Here is a 22,184-nt window from a genome sequence, read left to right as displayed (position 1 = left end):
CCTTCCCCCATCTGCCTCCTCATTCATCAGGCTGCTCTTGCCAGTTTGTGCGGTCTGTTCCCCAGAGGCTGGGTGCCCACCCAGGGGCTCAGGGTGTCTGAGGATTGTCCAGGGCAACAGCCGCAGCTGGAGAGGGCCCCCTGCCAGCCCTGACCATCCCACAGGCTACAGCGGGCCTCTAGGCACAGCCACCAGGGGCCCCCAGAAAAGCACCTGGCCATCAGCTTCTGGAACATTCTGTGCAAAGCATATGGTGTGTTTTGAGCCAAGGGCCAGCCACTCAGGCCACCTGTAGTCCTGGCAGCTGCCATGACGGCCCAGGCTGGGGGCCATGAGTGTGCGCGTCTGCAGGGACTGGAGGGCCCTGGGCTCTGGGAGGGAGGCAACCAGCCAGCAGGTCTGCTGGGGACACGTGGGAATGTGGGGCTTTGGGCTGGAGCCCCCTGACCCCAAGCCCACACCTTCCTGCCCCCCAGGGTCCAGGTGGAGTTCTACGTCAACGAGAACACTTTCAAGGAGAGGCTTAAGCTGTTCTTCATCAAAAACCAAAGATCCAGTGAGTGGGTTCTGTTGGGGGGGCAGGGCAGAGGGGCCTCTGTTGGAGCGGGTGGGGTGATGGGCATGCTCCTTGTCTCCTTGCCACCTTCCAGGGTGGGAGATGCCGGGACCCTGGGGAGGTGCGCCCCTCCTGCAGGCAGGGCTAGCCACGGCCACCAGGGGCACAGCTCAGCCCCTCACCTGACGGGGCTCCCTGGCACCACCGTGTGGCCCTCCCCTTTGCCCTGTGGGCTCCCTCCACCTGCCTTCCCAGCAGAAGGCTGGCCACCTGGGATGCAGGATGGGGTGCGGAGGTGGTGCCTGTGGGTTCTGTTCCATCGATCTGTAGGTTGCTCCCCCAAGCCCCAGGCCCACCCCCAGGGCCAGCAGCTCAGGGACACTGTGCACCTCGTCCATGAGGCAGGAGGGCATGGAGCCTCTCGGAGGCCGGCCTGGCAGAGTCCCCTCAACGCAGAGCCACCTGGTCAGTGCTGGTCAGGACAGCCAGGTACAGCAGCCCAGGTGCAGAGTCCCAGCCGCTCCAGGAGCCCTGACCACTGCCTGCCCCACCCACCCTCACCCACAGGCCTGAGGATCCGGCTGTTCAACTTCTCCCTGAAGCTGCTGACCTGCCTGCTGTACATTGTCCGCGTCCTGCTGGACGACCCAGCCCTGGGGATCGGATGGTGGGTGACCTGCGGGCCGGGGGCTGGGCCCTCCCGGTGCCGTGACAGAGGCTGATGGGGTTTGCACAGGGGTCTGTGTGTGGGACCCCCCAGGCCCCGCCGCCCAGAGCCATGGCTGGGACACAGCCCTCAGGCTGGCGCTGACACTGGGTGTCCTTGCCATGGTCGGTGGCTGCACGTGCAGCTGCACCCGGACAGAGCCCTCCCAGAGGGTCTGGGGTACTCCCTCCCTGCCTGCCCAGGGGGGCCCGGGGGTCTCGGTAAGGGGCTCTGGCTCCCCCAGCTCCTCCTGGGTGGGTGGGGGTGGCAGGCCTCAGTGGGGAGAGGAGGTGAGCCCCTTTCCCTGGGCACCCCTGGTTCCCCCTGCCCCTCCCGGCCCTGGGGCCTCTCCCTTATTTACATGGAACACCTGCTGTGAGGCTTCCCAGCAGGGCCATGGGGACAGTGCCCGCGCCTCCTGAGCGGATGCCCAAGAGCCCACAGCTGGACGAGGTGATTCCTGTCTCATGTTGTCCAGAGGGCCCTGCAGTCCTGCTCGCACTGCTGGTGGGAAGCAGTTCTCTGCCCTGGAAGCTGGTGGGGCTGGCTCTCTGTGCCCATGTCTGTCACGTCTCAGGGACGCCTGGCGTGATCCCTTCTCAGCACCACGTTGGTCCTGGTGGACACTGAGCTGGGGGCACGCAGGGCTGGGCTCGTCTGCAGCTGGGTTCCCATCTGCCCTGGGAGCCTCTCTTGACTCCCTCTACCCAGATTGGGGTTCCAGAAGGTTATGGAGTGGTCCTCTCTCCTGTTTCTCCTCTTTCTGGGGGTTTCCTTGGCTTCCTCTCCAGCCCTCTAGCTGAGGTTTTCACTTCTGCTCCCGTGTTTTGTGATTTCCAAGAGCTCTTCATCTTCAGGCGTCAGCCCCGCTGCAGGTGTCCTGCCGTCGGCATCTCGGGGTTTGTCTGAAACCCTTTCCTTCTTATATGTTCCTCTTCTGCTCGGTCTCTGGTCTCGTGGGCAGGGGACTTTCTCAAATGTTCTGCCACTCACCCTAAGGGTGGGTGTCCAGAGGCTGAGGGCCCTGCAGTCAGGATGTGGTCAGTCACTTGTCTCCCCAGCTGCTCAGAGCAGATCCTACCCCTCCTCACTGGAGGATAGGGCCTGGCCACTGGGCTCCTGCTGGCTGAGTTAGGAAGGAGGCAGGGGTGAAAGGTCGCTGTGCAAGCTTGCATCTTCCCCACCCCCACGTGCAGTGGGGCGGGTCGCCAGGCCAGACTCTTTCACCTGCTCCTGAGAACAGACCTCGTCTTCATCCAGAGTGTGGGAGGGCAGGTCCCACCGTGGTGGTTTGAGAAGGGCTCTAACTGACGTTGAGAGTACTTTTCTGTGTTCATCTCACCTTCTCCCACCTCCAGAGACATCGAGGCACCTGGCTTTACATCCCCAGGGAGACCAGGTCTGTTGTATTCAATGCACAGCACCTGGCACGTGGTGGGTGGGTGGGAGAGCAAATGGACGGATGGTGGCTGGGAGAGGCGTGGGTAGAGTGGATGGGTGGGTAGTGTGTGGATGGATGATGGTGGATGGATGGGTGGTGGAGGGTGGATGGATGGAAGATGGACGAACGGATGGATGGGGTGGGGGCGGAGAGATGATGGTGGACGGATGGAGGCCGGATGGATGAATGGACAGAAGGGTGGATCGTGGGTGATGTAAGGACACTGGATGTGGATGGGTGGATGGATGGGTCAGATGGATAGGATGGCTGCGTGGGTGGGTGGTGGATGGATAGAAGGGTGGCTCATGACTCCTATAGGTATTGAGTTTGCAACAACAGGCTCAGGTGCAGGAGGAAGTGGGCCAATTGAGAAAAAAGGAGGAGGGAGCCACCTGCCACCATGGGACTCCCTGAGAGTTAGGTCCTGTAGCTCGGCGACCTGGCTTTGGCTGTAATCTGGGGCAGAGCTAGCATGGCAGCCAGGCCCCTGCCCCCTTCCCAGTGCGGGGCGACCCGGTGGCTTGGGGAAGCTCCTCCTCAGGAGTGACTTAGGGAACCTGCTTCTTAGTCAGCACACTGGGCAGGAGCGTGGCTTTCTCTCCGTGTGGCACACACACTGTCCAGCCTCGTTTCGGCAGTTCTGGCCTCCGGGAGGCCCTGAGGGCGCCAGGTCCGTCTCTGGCCGCACAGCCCTTCCCCTGCCGCAAGCCCAGGTGGAGCCCCCAGCCCCCTCCCGGGCTCCCCGCTGGTGTTCGCCTACCCGGCTGGCCTCTCCCCCTGCCCCTCCCCTTCTCCTCCTCAGAGACCCGCCCCCTCAGAGGCCCGCCCCCTCAGAGGCACGCCCCCTCAGGGGCCCGCCCCGTCAGAGGCCCGCCCCCTCAGAGACCCGCCCCCTCAGAGACCCGGCCCTGCCTTTCCTCTTCAGAGACCTCCCCCTGAGAGACCTCCCCCTCAGAGACCCTCCTCTGCCCCTCCTTCTCAGAGACCCTCCTTCTCAGAGACCCTCCTCAGTTCAGTTCAGTTCAGCCTCTCAGACTCTTTCAGGACAACCCCATGGACTGCAGCACGCCAGGCCTCCCTGTCCATCGCCAACTCCCAGAGTTTACTCAAACTTATGTCCATTGAGTAGGTGATGCCATCCAACCATCTCATCCTTTGTTGTCCCCTCCTCCTCCTGCCTTCAATCTTTCCCAACATCAGGGTCTTTTCTAATTAGTCAGCTCTTGGCATGAGGTGGCCAAAGTACTGGCGTTTCAGCTTCAGCATCAGTCCTTCCAGTGAATATTCAGGACTGATTTCCTTTAGGATGGACTGGTTGGATCTCCTTGCAAAGGGACTCTGAAGAGTCTTCTCCAACAACACAGCTCAAAAGCATCAATGCTTTGGCCCTCAGCCTTCTTTATAGTTCAACTCTCACATCCATACATGACTGCCGGAAAAACCATAGCTTTGACCAGATGGACCTTTGTTGGCACAGTAATGTCTCTGCTTTTTAACATGCTGCCTAGGTCGGTCATAACTTTTCTTCCAAGGAGCAAGTGTCTTTTAATTTCATGGCTGCAGTCACCATCTGCAGTGATTCTGGAGCCCCCCAAAATAAAGTCTGACACTGTTTCCACTGTTTCTCCATCTATTTGCCATGAAGTGATGGGACCGGATGCAATGATCTTAGTTTTCTGAATGTTGAGTTTTAAGCCACCTTTTTTGGTCTCCTCTTTCACTTTCATTAATAGACTCTTCAGTTTGCTTTCTAACTCTAAGGGTGGTGTCATTTGCATATCTGAAGTTATTGATGTTTCTCCCGGTGATCTTGACTCCAGCTTGTGCTTCATCCAGCCCAGCGTTTCTCATGATGTCCTCTGCATATAAGTTAAATAAACAGGGTGACAATACACAGCCTTGACATATTCCTTTCCCTATTTGGAACCAGTCTGTTGTTCCATATCCAGTTCTAACTGTTGCTTCCTGACCTGCATACAGGTTTCTCAAGAGGCAGGTCAGGTGGTCTGATATTCTCATCTCTTTCAGAATTTTCCAGAGTTTGTTGGGGTCCATACAGTCAAACGACTGAGCGACTAAACTGAACACAGTCAAAAGCTTTGGCATAGCCAATAAAGCAGAAGTAGATGTTTTTCTAGAATTCTCTTGCTTTTTCAGCGATCCAGTGGATGTTGGCAATATGATCTCTGGTTCCTCCGCCTTTTCTAAATCCAGCTTGAACATCTGGAAGTTCACGGTTCACATACTGTTGAAGCCTGGCTTGGAGAATTTTGAGCATTACTTTACCAGCGTGTGAGATGAGTGCAATTGGCGGTAGTTTGAGCATTCTTTGGCATTGCCTTTTGTTGGGATTGGAATGAAAACTGACCTTTTCCAGTCCTGTGGCCACTGCTGAGTTTTCCAAATTTGCTGAAATATTGAGTGCAGTACTTTCACAGCATCATCTTTCAGGATTTGAAATAGCTCATCTAGAATTCCATCACCTCCACTAGCTTTGTTTGTAGTGATGTTCCTAAGGCCCACTTGACTTCACATTCCAGGATGTCTGGCTGTAGGTGAGTGATCACACCATCCTGATTATCTGGGTCATGAAGATTTTTTTTTGTACAGTTCTGTGTATTCTTGCCACCTCTTCTTAATATCTTCTGCCTCTGTTAAGTCCATACCATTTCTGTCCTTTATTGAGCCCATCTTTGCATGAAATGTTCCCTCAGTGTCTGTAATTTTCTTGAAGAGATCTCTAGTCTTTCCCATTCTATTGTTTTCCTTTATTTCTTTGCATTGATCCCTGAGAAAGGCTTTCTTATCTCTCCTTTTTGTTCTTTGGAACTCTGCATTCAAATGGGTATATCTTTCCTTTTCTCCTTTGCCTTTCGAATCTCTTCTTAGCTTTTTGTAAGGCCTCTTCAGACAACCATTTTGGCTTTTTGCATTTCTTTTCCTTGGGGATGATCTTGATCCCTGCCCTCCTCCTCAGAGAGCCTCCTCCTCAGATACCCTCCCCCTGCTCCTCCTCCCCAGAGACCCTCCCCCGCCCCTCCCCATGCCCCTCCTCCTCGAAGACCCTCCTCCCCAGAGACCCTCCCCCTGCCCCTCCTCCGCAGAGACCCCCCTTCTCAGAGACCCTCCATACAGCCTCTGCGGGGTGGAAGCAGACTTTGGTCCCTGAGTGTTAGAATTCAGACACCCACCTGAGATGCAGGGCCTGGCCCTAGGTTGGGGAGAGTGCCCCGCAAACGCCCTGAGCCCGTGGCAATTCTGGAAGGGTCTGGTCCCTTCGGGGGGCAGTGCTGGGAGGGCTGCGGGGGCCAGCTCTGTCTCTCCACAGCTGGGGCTGCCCGAAGCAGAATTACACCTTCAACGAGTCGTCCTCCGAGATCAACTGGTGAGTGTGCCTCCCAGTTCCTGCTCAGAGGTCCGGGGCAGGGCGGGGTGGCCAGAGGGTGACCCTGCCCGGGCCCCTGGGACAGATGCCCAGTCACAGCCAGAGAGCCTCCTGGGATCCGCAGGACCTGGCTGAGCAGTAACAACACTGGGCTGGCCCCGCGGGGTACAGCCCGAGACCCTGGGAGCAACCTAAGGGTGACAGCGGGTGTCACCAGGAGCCGGCTTGGCCCAGCGCCCTTCTGTGATGCCCTCCAGCCCCAGGGGCCCTGGGTGAGAGGAGACAGACAGGGAGGGTCGGCTGCTGCCTCTGCAATTCATGAGCCTTTGGCCAAAGAGAGCAGGTGCAGCATTCAGGCAGTGAGAAGTGACCCCAGAGCAGCGGGGGCGCCTGGGCCGGAGGCCAGAACGAGCTCCAGGGCCTTGGCCCTGATGGAGGCTTTTCCCTTCCAGCCTCCCCAAACCCACAGCCCCGCTCTCGGCCTTACTTTCTCACCCACACCCCTCCCCTGGCACCCCGGCCCAGCCTTGCAGGTCAGTCGTGGCCCTCCACAGCAGCAGGATGGATCTGCCAGGCCCTGGCCACTGTTCCCAGCCTGGTCACCTGTCCCTGGGAGGCAAGAGGGTTAGGATCGCAGGGACACATAGGGACACTCCAGCCCCTCCCTTCACATCTGGCCCTGGAAGCCCTTCCTTTCTGGCCCAGTGTGGGCAGGACAGCTTCTGAGCCCAGCCCAACTCCCGCCCAAAGGAAGGCCTGGGGATTTCAGTCTCTGTCCCTCGGTGGAGAAAGTCACTGCCTGACACCCCGGCTGCAGCAAGGGCCCCCGAGGGTCAGGCCTTGGCCATCTGGGCCTGGGGAGGGTGGGCAGGGTCAGCACGGAGCTCGGCCATCTGGCCCCTCATGCTGGTCTTACCCCAACCTTTGTCCAGAGGCTGCGTCTGGGCAGGAACACCCCCTCCCCTATGTCACTCTCCTCAAGGAAGCTACGTGGGTTATAGTCAAGGAAGGACCTGAGGTCAGGAAACCCGAGAGCATGGATGACCAGCACAGTCCCCGTGCAGAGGCACAGGAACCTGGATGAGAAACAGTGGCCTCCTGGGGCCGCCAGGCCTGTCCCCAGAGCAGCCTTGCTCAGGCCCTGGTCTCACAGACCCCAGCCCGAGGCCTCCTTTCTGGAGGAAGCCCCCCTCCCCTCCTGCTCTCAGCCCCTCGAGGGCAAGGCTGCCGCCCACTGTCCAGCTCAAGGAGCAGCCTGGGATCGGCGGAGGCCCGTATGGCTGGGGACCCCCAGCCTGGGGCTCACCTCCCTCTCTCCTCAGGGCCCCCATCCTGTGGGTGGAGAGGAAGGTGGCTCTGTGGGCCATTCAGGTGAGTGGGGTGTGGGGGCGCACGGCTCTGGGTGGGCCCTGCTGCCCACCTGGCCCTGCTCAGAGGCTCCATTATCGCCCTACCTCAGGTCATCGTGGCCATCATCAGCTTCCTGGAGACCATGCTTCTCATTTACCTCAGCTACAAAGTGAGTGCCCCCTGGCCTGGCCCTGCCCCGGAGGACCCCGCCACTGACACCCTCCACCAGCCCCCTCCTCCAGCCCCTTGCACCCCTTCCCTCAGCCCTCGGTCTCACCCCTTGACTTCCCACTGGCTCAGTTTGTCTCTCTCCTCAGCCCCCGCCCCACCCCGGTGCCCCCTCCTCTCCACCCACTCTGAAGCCCACCCCCTTGGCTCCCCAGGGCAACATCTGGGAGCAGATCTTCCGCGTGCCCTTCATCCTGGAGATGATCAACACGCTGCCCTTCATCATCACGGTGGGTGAGCCGCCGGCCGAGGCAGGGGCCGCCGAGACCCCTGCCCCCTGACCCGTCTCCTCCGCAGATATTCTGGCCACCGCTGCGGAACCTGTTCATCCCTGTGTTTCTGAACTGCTGGCTGGCCAAGCACGCCCTGGAGAACATGATCGTAAGCCACTCCCTGCCCCCCACCCCCACCACTACCTCAGCTTTGTGAGGTTCCCCAGGACCCCTGGGCACTGCTTGCCATGCCCTGGTCCTGGCCCGGGGGAGCTGGCCCGCTCCCTTGGTGCCCAGGCCGGTGACCGGCGGACACATGTGCCTGTCACAAGAGGCCCTCACGCCTCCTTCCTGACCGGCCGGAGCCCCATCCCTGATGCCCCGGGGACAGTCACTCAGGCCTGTCCCTGCCCCCGGAATCATGGCTGGGGGAGGAGGAGGGTGAACATGCACATGAGAGAGGGTGGGCCCCAGGACCCCGGGTCACGGCAGCCCCTGTGCTGAGCAAGGACCATTTCCTCCCAGGGCGCCCCCTGCCACACACCCACCAGCCCAGGCCTTGGCTCACCCCATCCCAGCTGCAAAGGGAGGGGTCGGGGCTGAGATCATGGCCTCTGGCCTATACATGGCAGGGAGCGAGAGAGCTGAGGTCAGGCGGAGTCCTTGCCCTGCTCGCTCACCTGTGTGTGTCCCGGACCTGCGGCGGGAAGGGCCGTGGGCTCCGGCCCAGGCTGAGCTGCTGATGGCACCGTGTCCCATCCCACAGAATGACTTCCACCGCGCCATCCTGCGCTCGCAGTCGGCCATGTTCAACCAAGTCCTTATCCTCTTCTGCACCCTGCTGTGCCTGGTCTTCACGGGGTGAGTCCCTGCAAGCGGCTGCCCGCCCATCCCAGGTAGACCTGGGCCCTTGCATCCAACAGGCCGGGCGGGCCTCAGAGTGGCAGGAGGCGGCCCGACCGGGACGGAGGGCCAGGAGGCAGTTCAGGGCCCACGTTCCAGACCAGAGCTGCCCAAGTCCAGCTCCTCCAGGGTCCAGGACATGGGGGAGGGGCACTGGCTCTCGGCCGGCTGGGGACCCTGGGCTCAAGGCCCAGCTGAGAATAAGGTCTGGGAGCTGCCAGAGTGAGAGGTGGGGGGCCTGAAGGGGAGACCCCGTCCCCCTGCATGCCTGCCCCAGGCCAGGACAGGGGAGGCCCCAAGGCCACGTGCCTCCTACCCTCCCTACCCCCCACCAAAAAAACACACAGACCTGAGTAGAGCAGGCTGGGGTGTCTGCAGGGTGGGAAACTCCAGGGTGATTCAGCCCGCCCCCTCCCTGTAGCCAGAGCGTCCACCCTGGGGAGGGTCCCTGAGTGCTGCCCCGCGTGTGTACTGTGGGCCCCTCAGGCCCTGCCAGCAGCACCTCCCAGCCTGGGGACAGGACGTGGGGCCACTGGAGTGGCAAGGAGGACTGTCCAGCTCTGTGCTGGGCAGGGGGCTGCGTGTGCCCCATGCCGTCTGACCCCTGGGTGAGGATGAGGCTCTGAGGTGGGTGGCAGGTGGGGCTCACAGCCTGCGTGGCCACATCCGCCCCCTCGGACCTCAAGCTCACACTGAGCCCACGCAGTGCTATGTCCACGCTCGTGGCCAGTTTTCCAAGGGCCTCAAAGGAGCCTCGGGGCCAGAAAGGAAGGTCAGGTAGGAGGGAAGTGCTGGGTGTGCCAGCTCTGTAGGCCGGGGTTGGGAAGCGCCCGGCTGGACTCAGGCCCAGGCTGAGGGCCGTGGGGGTGACAAATGACAAGGAGCTGCGGCAGGCAGAGCCTCACTCTGGGAGCCGGGTGGCCGAGGCCCCACCGCCGCCCCTCCCCGGCTCTAGGACCTGCGGCATCCAGCACCTGGAGCGCGCGGGCGACAACCTGTCCCTCCTGACGTCCTTTTACTTCTGCATCGTCACCTTCTCCACCGTGGGTTACGGGGACGTGACGCCCAAGATCTGGCCGTCCCAGCTGCTGGTGGTCATCATGATCTGCGTGGCCCTGGTGGTGCTCCCGCTGCAGGTGAGCCCCGCCCAGGAGCAGCGCCGACGGGGGTGGGGGACACGGCTTCCTGGTGGGGTCTGTGATCAGTGAGGCTGCTGTGTCAGGACGGGGCGGGGAGTGGCGCTCTCAGACGGCTCCCCAGGACCTTTGCCGAGTGTGCAGCAGGAGGGCTGCCAGGGTCTCCCTCAGGCTGGGAGTCAGGAGTGCTCAGCCGGTGCAGCAGCAGCTGCTTCCTGCCTCCTGTCACCTGTCACCAAGGCCGACCTGCCAGCTGAGCACTGTGGGGGCAGTGCGGGACTCCACCTGTGTTTAGATAAAAGGTAGAGGCCCAGAGGGGGGCCGGGCAGCTGTAGGCACTGCCCCCTGCAGCCCTTAAGAGGGCAGGAAAAGGTCCAGGGAAGGATCAGGACAGACTGTAGGGAGACAGACCTCGTGGTGGACACTTGGGGTTTGAGGGGATGGGGGCAGGGGAGGCACCTAACTGTGGCTACAGCAGGGCCCAGTCGACCCAGGGGTCCTCTGGTGACTTTGAGCTCAACTCCTCACGCCCATTCCCACCCCCACTGAATAGCTCAGAACCCCAGCCCCAGCTGACACCTTCCCCACTTCTGCCAATCCAGAGTGCCCTGTACCTGCCAGGAAAGCCAGCGTCACCCTCTATCAGTGATGAAAAAGGATGGTCCCAGTCACCATCTGGTGTTCTTCTTTTTTTAGTTACTATTTCTTTATTTGGCTGCACCGGGCCTTAGTTGCAGCTTGTGGGCTCTTCTGTCTTCATTGTGACTTGCAGGATCTTTAGCTGTGGCATGTGGGATCTAGTTCCCTGACCAGGGATCAAACCCAGGCCCTCTGCACTGGGAGCTTGGAGTCTTAGCCACTGGATCGTCAGGGAAGCCCCTGTCCTTCATTCTTCCTTAAACCACATTCACCAGTTAGTGTCCTTAGCGATGATGACAGTGAAAACGCCCACCGGGAAATGTCCCTCCCAGAGTAACAATGACAACAGCTGACAACATCCCCCCCGCTCAGGGCTGAGTCGTCACATGGTGCTTCCTGTAGCTGTTGGAACAAAGCCCCCCACAAATGAAGGCTGGGGGCTCGAACCAGAGGAATTTAATCTCTTACGGGCTTCTCCACTGGCTCAGTGGTCAAGAATCCCTCTGCAATGCAGGAGACCCCAGTTCGATTCCTGGGTTGGGAAGATCCTGGGTTGGGAGAAGGGAAAGGCTACCCACTCCAGTATTCTGGCCTGGAGAATTCCATAGATTGTATAGTCTATGGGATCACAGAGAGTCGGACACGACTGAGTAACTTTCACTTCACTAATTCTGTCTGATCTCATCTTAATGCATTACCTCTGCAAAGACCCTATTTCCACATAAGGTCACATTCAGAGATTCTGGGTGGACAGGATTTCAGGGGTCATTGTTGGGTCCTTTACAACTAGGCCATTTGCCCCTCGCTGCAGCCCTGGGAGACAGGCACTGTCAGGCCACTTTGGAGAGCTGTGCACCTGTGCCACGTGGGGCTGGAACCCAAGCGTCTGCCGTCAGAGCCCCGACTGCACAGGTCTCAGGGATTACCCTGGAGTCTCTGGCCCCTCCCAGCAGGACCCAGTTCTGTGCTTCAAGGCCATAGGGTCTTGTTAGTAGAACCTAATAGGTACTCAATAAATTCAATGAGATGATCTCAACCTAAATATAGTACATCGACCAGAGCAGGTGAGCGTGAGTGGAGGTGGCTGCTGGCACTGATTTTAAATCATGTGGGAAAAATGAACGTCCTCAGTGCTTGGGCTGAAAACAGTCGGAGACTTTCATGGGACCTGGCTGAGACGTGGAATCAGACTGTAGAGGGAAGCCCTGGGTGGGTCAGCACCGCGGACAGCTCCGAAGGGCCCTGGCATCCCCCTCACCCCGCCCACCTTTATGTCTCTGTCATTGTTCTATTTTTAAAAAGGGTTCCTAACACCCAGAGCTCATAGTCAGGAGGTGTGGGCCAAAGTAGATGCAGGCTGCTGCCTCGAATCACCCATAACCTTGACTTGGGCTCAGAACCACGGTACTCAAAGTGTTCCTTCCATATGGGAAGTCTGGGTTCCTAATTCTGTGGCTGAGAATTCCCTAAGACGCATCCAGGTTTCTCCAAATGTGTCTCAGGCGTGGACAGAGACCCAAAGGTCATGTAGTTACCTGGATGTCCAGAGTACATGCTTTAGCATCCACTAACGATCAGTTGGCCAGCTGGGGCCGGGAGCTGGACCTGCCGCATATCTGCCACCCCACACACGGGCCGGACCATCCACTGTGCCCCCACCTGGCCCCTTGGGTTACCTGTGCCACAAATATCCAACGCTTCCAGGACATGCTCGGGACGGGGCTCCATTCTCGCCCTGCCTCCTCTGGCCTGCTCTAGTCTCCAACCTTCGTGCCCGGCACAGGCTGGCTATCAGCCTTCTTGCCCTGCCCTGTGCTGTCACAGTTCCTGGAGCCCCAGGCCACCTGGCGCTCACACGCTTTACCTGCAGTTTGAGGAACTCGTCTACCTGTGGATGGAGCGGCAGAAGTCGGGGGGCAACTACAGCCGCCACCGGGCCCAGACGGAGAAGCATGTGATCCTGTGCGTGAGCTCCCTCAAGATCGACCTGCTCATGGACTTTCTGAACGAGTTCTACGCGCATCCACGGTTGCAGGTGAGGCCCCGCCCATGGCCCCACCCTGCTGCAGGTGAGGCCCCACCCACAGCCCCATCCGGACCCAGAACCCCCTGAGCCCTGGGGGCCTCTGTTTCCCTGCCTGTGGGGTGGAGTCTGGATGGTCTTCCACATTGTAGGGGGTGGGTCTGTGGCGTCCTGCCTTTCCTTCCTGCCATCACAGAGAAGGCCGAGGGTCCCGAGAGGCTATACGGAGGTGAAAACAGTAGGAAGGCAGGGTGGACAGGGAGCCGGCGAGCTTGCCAGGGGGCTGACTGTGCCCTACCTGTAGGACTACTACGTCGTCATCCTGTGCCCCACGGAGATGGACATCCAGGTTCGCAGGGTCCTGCAGATCCCCCTGTGGTCCCAGCGGGTCATCTACCTCCAGGGCTCCGCGCTCAAGGATCAGGACCTCATGCGGGCCAAGTGAGTGCCCGGGTGCGGGGAGGGTGCGGTCCTGTGCCGGCCAGCCGCCAGCCGGGAGGGGCCATCAGCCGGGCGGCAGCTCCAGCTTTGTGCCTGCTGCCAGTCCAGGCCAGCCGGGCCCCTCACTGACCCCCGCACAGCCTCCTGGGCAAGCACACCAGCTCCTCTCCCATCTGCCTGGCTATTTGTTTGGGGGCAAGGCGGGGGCTGCTACTGCTGCGCCTTGGGTGGGAAGCTGAGGCTGTGGGTGGATATTCTTATAAAGATGAGGTGACAGGGTGACTTGAGGTAAGGAGACTGAGTTGTGAACAGAACTTTCCAGAATCTGCTGCAGCACATTCTGAGACACCTAGGAGGGGGTCACCCACCCCCGAAGGGCCCCCCCCATCCCCCTGCCACTCGTCACCATTTTATTACAGAGCCTGATGTAACCTTCATGGGGAAACGGTGAAATGTGGGTTGTATGGAGGCCAAGGCGGCAGAAGCCTGGGTAGCCAGGGGCCCCATCCACCCATCTCCTGAGCCCAGGAATCAAGGGCCCGACAGGGACCAGTAGGGGGTGCAGGGTGATGGGGAGGGAGGCGCCAGGCCTCCCTTCCCTGGGGCAAGTGGACCCTCTCTCGGGCGGCCTTTCTGCAGCCAGGGGCTGGGGGCGGGGCATGAGGGGAGCAGACCTGGCCACCCCCAGACCTCTAGCAGCCTGTCCCAGGAGGACACAGGACAGCAGGCGGGCTCCAGCATCTCTGCCACCAACTGCACCCCCTTCCATGCCCCAGCCCCACCCTGAGTGTGTAGGGGCCCATCCTCAGCCCGTCCAGGGCTGGTCAGAGCGAGGCGGGGTCCTGACGGCCCAGACAGACCTGGTGCTTTGCAGGATGGACAACGGAGAGGCCTGCTTTATTCTCAGCAGCCGGAATGAGGTGGACCGCACCGCGGCGGTGAGTGCCCCCCGGTCACCGGCCCCCCACCTGCCCGCCAGCCAGAAGGGCAAGTGCCCCTCCCCCAGCCTGCTGGCTGCCCTCAGCAGTGACCGTGGCCTCCCTGCTCAGGACCACCAGACCATCCTGCGTGCCTGGGCCGTGAAGGACTTTGCCCCGAACTGCCCCCTCTACGTCCAGATTCTCAAGCCTGAGAACAAGTTTCATGTCAAGTTTGCAGGTGCGTTTGGCCAGGAGGGGGGCACCCGTGTGCTCCAAGGGGAGCATGCTGGGCTAGGGGTGGGGTTGAGGCAGAGCCCATGCAGGTGCTGCACCTGGGAGCCTGGGGGTCAGTGAGGGCAGGGGCCAAGGGCGGGGGAGGGGCAGGAACACCGTCTGATGAGCACCTCTAAGGTGAGTAGATCTATCCTGGACACCTGGGGGGCAAAAGGTGTTGCCAGCTCCCTCCCCCCACCCCCCAGCCCTGGAGCTCTCGGCCAAGCCAGGGAAACAAGCACAGAAGAGCCTGGAGAATTAACAGGCTCGGGAAGGTGGGGCGCTGGAGGGAGCCTTCTAGGGAGACAAGGGGGCGCCTACCGTGGGGGATAGTGAGAGCCACTCAGTGACCCTGACCTTCCTGCCCGCAGAGCACGTGGTGTGCGAGGAGGAGTGCAAGTACGCCATGCTGGCCCTCAACTGCATCTGCCCGGCCACGTCCACCCTCATCACCCTGCTGGTGCACACATCGCGCGGCCAGTGAGTTCTGTCCCGGGAGCACCACGTGGCATGCGGTGTGCTGCCCGGGAGAGGAGCAGACCCTGGAGGCAAGGGATGTGTTGAGGAGCCTGTGATGGGAGGGGGTGAGGAGCCCGAGATGGGAGGGGGTGGCGACCTGGGAGGACCCAGCTGGGAAGCAGTAGGTGCCTTGCCACTTGAGGAGTGGGAGCTAGGGGCGGCCTTGGGGCTGCAGGGAATCACAGGCAGGGCCCTCCATGGAGCAGAGGGCCTAGTGCGGTGTGGGGGGGCAGGGCTCAGGAGAGCCACCGAGTCTAGAAACAGCGATAGGGGCAGGGGCAGGGGGGTGGTTGGGGGGGACATGCTTGGCCTGTGAGAGAAGGCACGTTGGTGTTCAGCACCTGAGCTGGGGTCCCAGGTTGAGTGGGAGGTGAGGGGCTGCCCTGGGACAGAGGGGTGCCATCTTCTCTCTAGCAAGACACCCCAACGGGTGGCCTTGGCTCCTTGTGGGGCCTGGGCGGCCCTCGGGGAGGGACCAAGCAGATGTAAGAGGACCCACAGGCCACAGAAGCCTGTCTTGACTCTGAAACCTTTTGATGCCCCCTAAAAGCTGGACCATTATGTTCACAGCTCTTTAAAACTGGCCGAGGGACCCGTCAGGCCACACCCGGGTCTGGTCTCCCACAGATGGGAGGGGCGGGGTCAGGGGTCACGTTGGCTTCCACCCACCCTGGAAGCCTGGAAGCAGCCAGGCCAGGCGGGGCGACGGTGGGGGTGACGTCCTGCCCGCGCCCCAGGGAAGGCCAGGACTCGCCAGAGCAGTGGCAGCGCATGTACGGACGCTGCTCGGGCAACGAGGTCTACCACGTGCGCATGGGGGACAGCAAGTTCTTCCGCGAGTACGAGGGCAAGAGCTTCACCTACGCGGCCTTCCACGCGCACAAGAAGTACGGCCCCTTGCCCCCTGTTCAGGCCGGGAGGGAGGGAGCGCTGAGCGGGACTCGGAGGCGGAAGTGGGCGGGGCCTCGCCCGTCGTCCGGTGGGTGGGCGGGGCCTCTGGGCCGGACGCCACGCCCACTCAGCGTGAGACCAGCGCCCAGCGCCTCTCTCTGAGCCAACCCTCGGTGGGTCTTCGGGTCGAGCGGGAAGAGGTCCCGACCCCCACGAGGAGCCCGAGAGGGGCTGCTCTGGGCTCCACCCCCGTCCGTCCGTCCGCCCAGGTACGGCGTGTGCCTCATCGGCCTGAAGCGCGAGGACAACAAGAGCATCCTGTTAAACCCGGGCCCGCGGCACATCCTGGCGGCCTCCGACACCTGCTTCTACATCAACATCACCAAGGAGGAGAACTCGGCCTTCATCTTCAAGCAGGAGGAAAAGCAGAAGAGGAAGGGCTTCGCGGGGCAGGGGCTGTACGAGGGCTCGTCCCGCCTGCCCGTGCACAGCATCATCGCCTCCATGGGTGAGGCCGGGTGCCCGCTCCCGGCTGGGCAAGCGCGCAGGGGCCCCACCCGGAGACCCCGGTCCTCAGGCCTGCACATAACCCTGGGCAAGCCCCCTCTCTCTGGGCCTCAGTTTACACATCGGTCCGGCAGGGTCATCCCTGCCTTCCTGTGGGGACATCACGGTCAGCACTGGGAGGAAAACCCCCAGGACAGTCCCAAGAGGGGCTGCCAGCCAAGTCCAGCCACTCTGTTCTAGGGACAGTGGCCATGGACCTCCAGAACACGGAGTGCCGGCCCACACCGAGCGGCGGGGGCGGCGGGGGCAGCAAGCTGGCGCTCCCCACAGAAAACGGCTCAGGCAGCCGGCGGCCCAGCATCGCGCCGGTGCTGGAGGTGGCCGACAGCTCGACCCTGCTGCCCTGCGACCTGCTGAGTGACCAGTCAGAGGACGAGATGACGCCGTCGGAGGACGAGGGGCTGTCCGTGGTGGAGTGAGTGTCTCGGGGCGGGGGGAGGACAGATGCGCTCCACGGAAGAGGGGAGGCACAGCGTGTGGGTGCCTGGTGCCCAGGAAGAGGGGCCGCCAGCACTGGGCTGGACCCACGCTCTGAACCAGGCTTCCAAACAGCTTCTGCGGAGACCTTGCTTGGCAAGTGGAATCTGGGGCCCCAGCTCCTGGGCAGGAAGGCTGTGCTGTACCCCCTTCGCCCCTCATCCTCCTCAGCCTCGCACTCTGGGCAGGCAGCCAGACCTGAGTACCACGGCCTACTTGACCGAGGCGGCTGCACTCTGAGCACAGTCTGAGGAGCCCTAGGTGAGGTGCCGTCCAGGCCTGGAGACTGCTGGCCCATGCTGAGCTGTCATGCTGCCCTGGGTTTGAGTCCAGATCTTCCTCTGAGATCATGAGACAGAAAAGACCCCAGTGTGTCCTGGAGTCTCAGCCACTTGGCCTTGCCCCAAACAGATAGGCAGCACCTGACCCCAGGGCCATGGCCAGTCACAGGCCTGCAAGGCCTGTCCCTCCTGGCTGGGCTGTCAGTGTGCTGTGGCCACTCTCTGCTCCTGCCTCTGTCCCTGGGGTGGAGTCAACGTACTTTAAAGACAGGCTGCTGGGGACTGGCTCCAAGATCAAGGGGGCTCTGCAGGGCTCCTGCACACTCGGAGCAGGTGGCAGACTGGCCTCTGACGCTGCCTCCCTTAAGCCAACTGGAGGCCGAGCAGAAGGCCAGCCCCTCTTCAGATGGCTGGCGGCCTACCACCCCACATGTCTGCACTGGGCACTCAGGGGACAGCTGGAAGGTGCGGGGCAGCCTGTGGGACAACCAATCCAGCCTGGCCACCAGTAGAACAGGGGCCGAGGGCCAGCATCTGCCCCAGCGTTAGGGTACTGGGAACACCAGGGTAGGGGAATCCCTTAAGGCTCTTCCATGGCTCCCAGGCCTGTGTGAGCTCATGTGTGTGTTTGTGTGTGTGTGTGCATTGCATGGAGTCTTCTCTGATCTCCAGGGAACAGACGGAGGTCCTGGTCACAGCCTCCTTCCTGCCTAGGGGTTGAACATAGAGGTCCTAGGACTTCCTGTGCAGGAGGGACTGTGGGGAGGCTCTGAGTGCCCCACCCCAGTCTGGTCTGCGAGGCCTGGTGCCCCCGTGTGGCCACCCAGGGTGTGGGGCACATGTCTGAGGTTCCTCTCTCTCCCACTCCTCCAGGTATGTGAAGGGCTACCCCCCTAACTCACCCTACATCGGCAGCTCCCCAACCCTGTGCCACCTCCTGCCCGTGAAAGCCCCCTTCTGCTGCCTGCGGCTGGACAAGGTGGGTCGCAGCAAAGATGGGGAGGCAGCAGGGACCCTGAGGACATCCTGAGTCAAGTCCATCTCCCCGGTGTCTATTTTTGTTGAGAGGGACACATTCCCTCCCTCCTGCATCTGCATGCGTGTCTGAGGCGAGAGTGTGCCTCTCCTGACCACAGTCCACTTACCAGCACCAGGATGTGTGTGTCGGACCCTCAGCCCACAGTCCAGCTGCCCTTCTGGCCAGAGCCAGTCCTGACCCACTTCTGCATGCCCGCCATGCCTGCCTCCCTCCATCTCAAGGCTCCTCGCCCCCACCTTCCCTGGGTTTCTCCCGTGTTTGGTGAGCATAGTCATCGATTTGGTGGAGCGTCCCTGAAGGGGGGCAACTCAGCCTTTGCATGGGGCGGGGACTGGTCCCCCCAGAGGTGCCACATCCTCTGGAGGCCTCCCTGCGATGCTGCCTTAGAGCACGTGGTTCGGGTCCACACCTGGTCTCCCTGGAGGAAACACAGCTTCACCTCTGCAGTCAGGATGTCACTGGGGGGAGACACGTGGGGGCGGGGACATAAGCTGCTCACCACTGGCCCCCTGATGCGTTTCCTCTGTAGTTGATGGATCGCGGGTTCCAGTTCCTTCCATGATTGTGTCCACTTTTCCCTGTGAGGAGGTTCTTCCCCTTTCTTAGCCATTTGTGTACATCAGTGTGGACTCACTGTTTCACTCAGTAAACCCACTGTGCATTACCGCAACATCGGCTTTCTATGTGGATCCTGCTGGTTTTGACACTCAGACTTTCCTGGTTTTGCTGATGGGGCCTCCAGGTCTTTCTGACGCTTCTCCTGGTCTGTGAAGATGTCTGTGCTTCTGAACTAATGGTGCCTGCCCCCCCAATCTTGTTCCTCCTCCAGTCCTGGGACTGGCTGCTGCTCCGAGAAACCTGATTCCTGTTAGTGGAAACCATGTTTAGAAGCAAGATGACTGCTCTAAAAAAAAAAAAAAAAAGAAGCAAGATGGGGATTTGGGGTGCTCACTGCTGCCCTACATCTGAGCCTCTCCTCAGAGAGCTAGAAAGTGGGCATACACACAGCAGAATGTGTACACACATGACAAAACGTGCACACACAGAAAATGTGTACACACCACTTGACAATGTATACACATATGACAAAATGTGTGTGCACACAAAACATACACATGCACACACAACACAATGTACACACACGACAAAACATGTACACACAAGCATGTGTACCTTTGCACACACTACAGAACAGTCACACACAGGGCAGAACATGTGCACACAAAATGTGCACACACATGCACACACTATGGAATGTGTGTGCACATGACAAAAGGTATGTACACGTACACACATGCACACAGTACAGAATGTGTACACAGGACAAAACATGCACACACAAGATGTGTATACACATAAGACGTGTACACACGAGAATGTTAGACACATAAATGTGCACACACATACAAACCATGTACGCATATACACACACTACAGAATGTGTACACACATGACAACATGCACATTCAAAACTGTATACACACGAGAGAATGTGTATACACATAAGATATGTGCACACAGAAAAGAATGTTATACACATAAGAAATGTGCACACACATACAAAGCATGTACACACATGCACACACTATGGAATGTGTATATACATGACAAAATGTGTGTACACACGTGTACACATGCACACGGTACAGAATGAGTACACATGACAAAACATGCACACACAAAATGTGTATACGTACATAAGAATGTGTATACACATGACGTGTACACACTAGAGAATGTTATACACATAAGAAATGTGCACACACATACAAACCATGTACACACATGCACACACTATGGAATGTATACATACATGACAAAATGTATGTGTACAGAGAAGGCAGTGGCACCCCACTCTGGTACTCTTGCCTGGAAAACCCCATGGATGGGGGAGCCTGGTAGGCTGAGATCCATGGGGTCGCTGAGTCGGACACGACTGAGCAACTTCACTTTCGATTTTCACTTTCACGCATTGGAGAAGGAAACGGCAACCCACTCCAGTGTTCTTGCCTGGAGGATCCCAGGGACGGGGGAGCCTGGTGGGCTGCCGTCTATGGGGTCGCACAGAGTCGGACACGACTGAAGCGACTTAGCAACAACACACACAAAACATGTATACAAATGCACACCCTACAGAATGTGTACACACAGGACAACATGCACACTCAAAAATGTGTACGTGCACATGAGAGAATGTGTATACACATAAGACGTGCGCACACACGAAAGACTGTTATACACATAAGAAATGTGCACACACGTACAAGATGTGTACACACGCACACACTACAGAATGTGTACACACAAGACAAAATGCACAAACACAAATGTGTCCACGCACACACATCTGTGTCTGCATCTGCTAAGGCCGCAAGCTCACACAGACACCTCCCTTCCCATCCCCGCAGGGCCGCAGCTCGCTCTGCGGGGTGTGGTGGATGGCTGGCCTGTAGCCCTGGTGACACCAGGTGCCATTTGGCCTCGGGCTTCCCTGGAGTACCCTCCCTCCCCCTCCATGGTTGATTCCAGCGTTCTCCCCTTCCAGGGCTGCAAGCACAACAGCTACGAAGATGCCAAGGCCTACGGCTTCAAGAACAAGCTGATCATTGTCTCGGCAGAGACAGCTGGCAACGGGCTGTACAACTTCATCGTGCCGCTGCGCGCCTACTACCGGCCTCGCCGGGAGCTCAACCCCATTGTGCTGCTGCTGGACAACAAGTGAGGGGCAGAGAGGGCAGGGCGCGGATGCCCTCACCTGCGGTGGGGAGTGAGGGGAGTGGCCCCACCCCGCCTGCCCCCTCCCACACCCTGGTGCTGCTCCATCATCCTCCCCATGACCATGAACCTCCCCCAGAGTGCACCCCCAGCACCTCTACCCCAAGGGGGCTGCCAGCCCAGAGCTCAGGGTCCAGTCTCAGCTGTCCTGCCTCCCGGAGCCTTGGTTTCCTCTCGGGGACAATAAAGAGCAGCCCCGTTGGCCTCTAAAGGCCCCCCCCAGTCCAAGCCATCACGGTCCTGGGGCCCCTGCTCTGCCCAGGTCAAAACTGGTGTTGGGTGGGGGAGCCAGTTGGATGCCTTCAGGCCGTGCTGTGCCCGCAGGCCCGACCACCACTTCCTGGAGGCCATCTGCTGCTTTCCCATGGTGTACTACATGGAGGGCTCCGTGGACAAGTAAGGCGCCTCTTGGCAGGAGGACCCCCGCCCCGCTGCCCTCCGCCCGGGTGGGTGCCCAGGGCCGAGCAGGGGGCGGCCGCACCCACGGGCGTGTCCCCACAGCCTGGACAGCCTGCTGCGGTGTGGCGTCATCTATGCGGACAATCTGGTGGTGGCAGACAAGGAGAGCACCATGAGTGCCGAGGAGGACTACATGGCCGACGCCAAGACCATCGTCAACGTGCAGACAATGTTCCGGTGAGGCGCTTGGGCCTCCCTGAGCTCCCCCTCGTCAGTGGCCAGGGGCCCCACCCAGAGCCCCTCCCCACGTCCATGACCGGGCCCACCCACCCCCCAGGCTCTTCCCCAGTCTCAGCATCACGACCGAGCTCACCCACCCGTCCAACATGCGGTTCATGCAGTTTCGCGCCAAGGACAGCTACTCTCTAGCTCTCTCCAAACTGGAGAAGGTGAGTGGCCCCTCGCGAATCACCCCTTCCCCTCCTGCCCGCACGTGAACTGCCCCTTCTGACTCTGCCCAGCTGAGGACCTGCACCCGGCCTGGAGGGCATGGGTGCCTGCCCTCCTCAGGCGGGGTTCTAGCCCCATTGTGAGGCTCTCGAGCGTGCAGCCCAGAGACTTTAGGGTCCTCGGCCAGGAGGGCACATCGTCCGCCTAAGGCAAGGTCCATCCCGGCCTTGTGCGTGGCCAAGGTGGCTCGTTATACCAGAAATTACTAGCCCAGTGACACCAGCGCTGACACCACACCCGCATCAGAGCCGTGTCTGTTCTGTCAGACACCGGCAGGGATGTGTTCATCCTGGCACAGATGAGGGCCCTGGGGCCAGAGCGGGGAGTGGTTGCCTCAGGTCACGCAGTTGCTCAGAGGCCAGGTCAGCAGGTGCCTGGGGGGCACGGGGACCCTCCAGGGACCGGTGGTGCCGCCCTGGCATGTTCGTGGACCCCAGGCCCTTCCCAGCCCCCTGTCTGGGTCAGTGTAGCACTGCCCTTCACTGAGAGGCAAGGCCGTGCTCAGGTGGCCCC

The 22,184-nt window shown here is 60.3% G+C and overlaps 1 protein-coding gene across 5 annotated transcripts in view; it reads left to right on the top strand.

Annotated features, from left to right (window-relative positions):
* KCNT1 (potassium sodium-activated channel subfamily T member 1) overlaps positions 1 to 22,184 on the top strand; it is a 68,166-nt gene that overhangs the window by 35,291 nt on the left and 10,691 nt on the right. For 3 of the 5 annotated variants that reach the window (XM_069579935.1, XM_069579939.1, XM_069579936.1), the window contains 22 exons: positions 477 to 556; positions 1,124 to 1,223; positions 6,032 to 6,088; positions 7,411 to 7,459; positions 7,548 to 7,607; positions 7,822 to 7,896; positions 7,964 to 8,047; positions 8,645 to 8,739; positions 9,737 to 9,917; positions 12,427 to 12,591; positions 12,884 to 13,020; positions 13,895 to 13,958; positions 14,070 to 14,178; positions 14,585 to 14,693; positions 15,470 to 15,619; positions 15,893 to 16,131; positions 16,371 to 16,605; positions 17,822 to 17,927; positions 20,533 to 20,705; positions 21,087 to 21,158; positions 21,264 to 21,398; positions 21,499 to 21,610. In XM_069579935.1, coding sequence (XP_069436036.1) covers positions 477 to 556; positions 1,124 to 1,223; positions 6,032 to 6,088; positions 7,411 to 7,459; positions 7,548 to 7,607; positions 7,822 to 7,896; positions 7,964 to 8,047; positions 8,645 to 8,739; positions 9,737 to 9,917; positions 12,427 to 12,591; positions 12,884 to 13,020; positions 13,895 to 13,958; positions 14,070 to 14,178; positions 14,585 to 14,693; positions 15,470 to 15,619; positions 15,893 to 16,131; positions 16,371 to 16,605; positions 17,822 to 17,927; positions 20,533 to 20,705; positions 21,087 to 21,158; positions 21,264 to 21,398; positions 21,499 to 21,610 — 2,587 coding nt within the window. Of the gene's footprint in view, positions 1 to 476; positions 557 to 1,123; positions 1,224 to 2,620; positions 2,662 to 6,031; positions 6,089 to 7,410; positions 7,460 to 7,547; positions 7,608 to 7,821; positions 7,897 to 7,963; positions 8,048 to 8,644; positions 8,740 to 9,736; positions 9,918 to 12,426; positions 12,592 to 12,883; positions 13,021 to 13,894; positions 13,959 to 14,069; positions 14,179 to 14,584; positions 14,694 to 15,469; positions 15,620 to 15,892; positions 16,132 to 16,370; positions 16,606 to 17,821; positions 17,928 to 20,532; positions 20,706 to 21,086; positions 21,159 to 21,263; positions 21,399 to 21,498; positions 21,611 to 22,184 lie in introns of all 5 variants that reach the window. The other 2 variants (XM_069579938.1, XM_069579937.1) reach the window with 2 other exon arrangements.

The sequence above is a fragment of the Ovis canadensis genome, chromosome 3 (genome assembly GCF_042477335.2).
Source record: "Ovis canadensis isolate MfBH-ARS-UI-01 breed Bighorn chromosome 3, ARS-UI_OviCan_v2, whole genome shotgun sequence".
Classification (NCBI taxonomy): Eukaryota; Metazoa; Chordata; class Mammalia; order Artiodactyla; family Bovidae; genus Ovis; species Ovis canadensis.
This window is presented reverse-complemented; position numbering and strand designations above follow the sequence as displayed.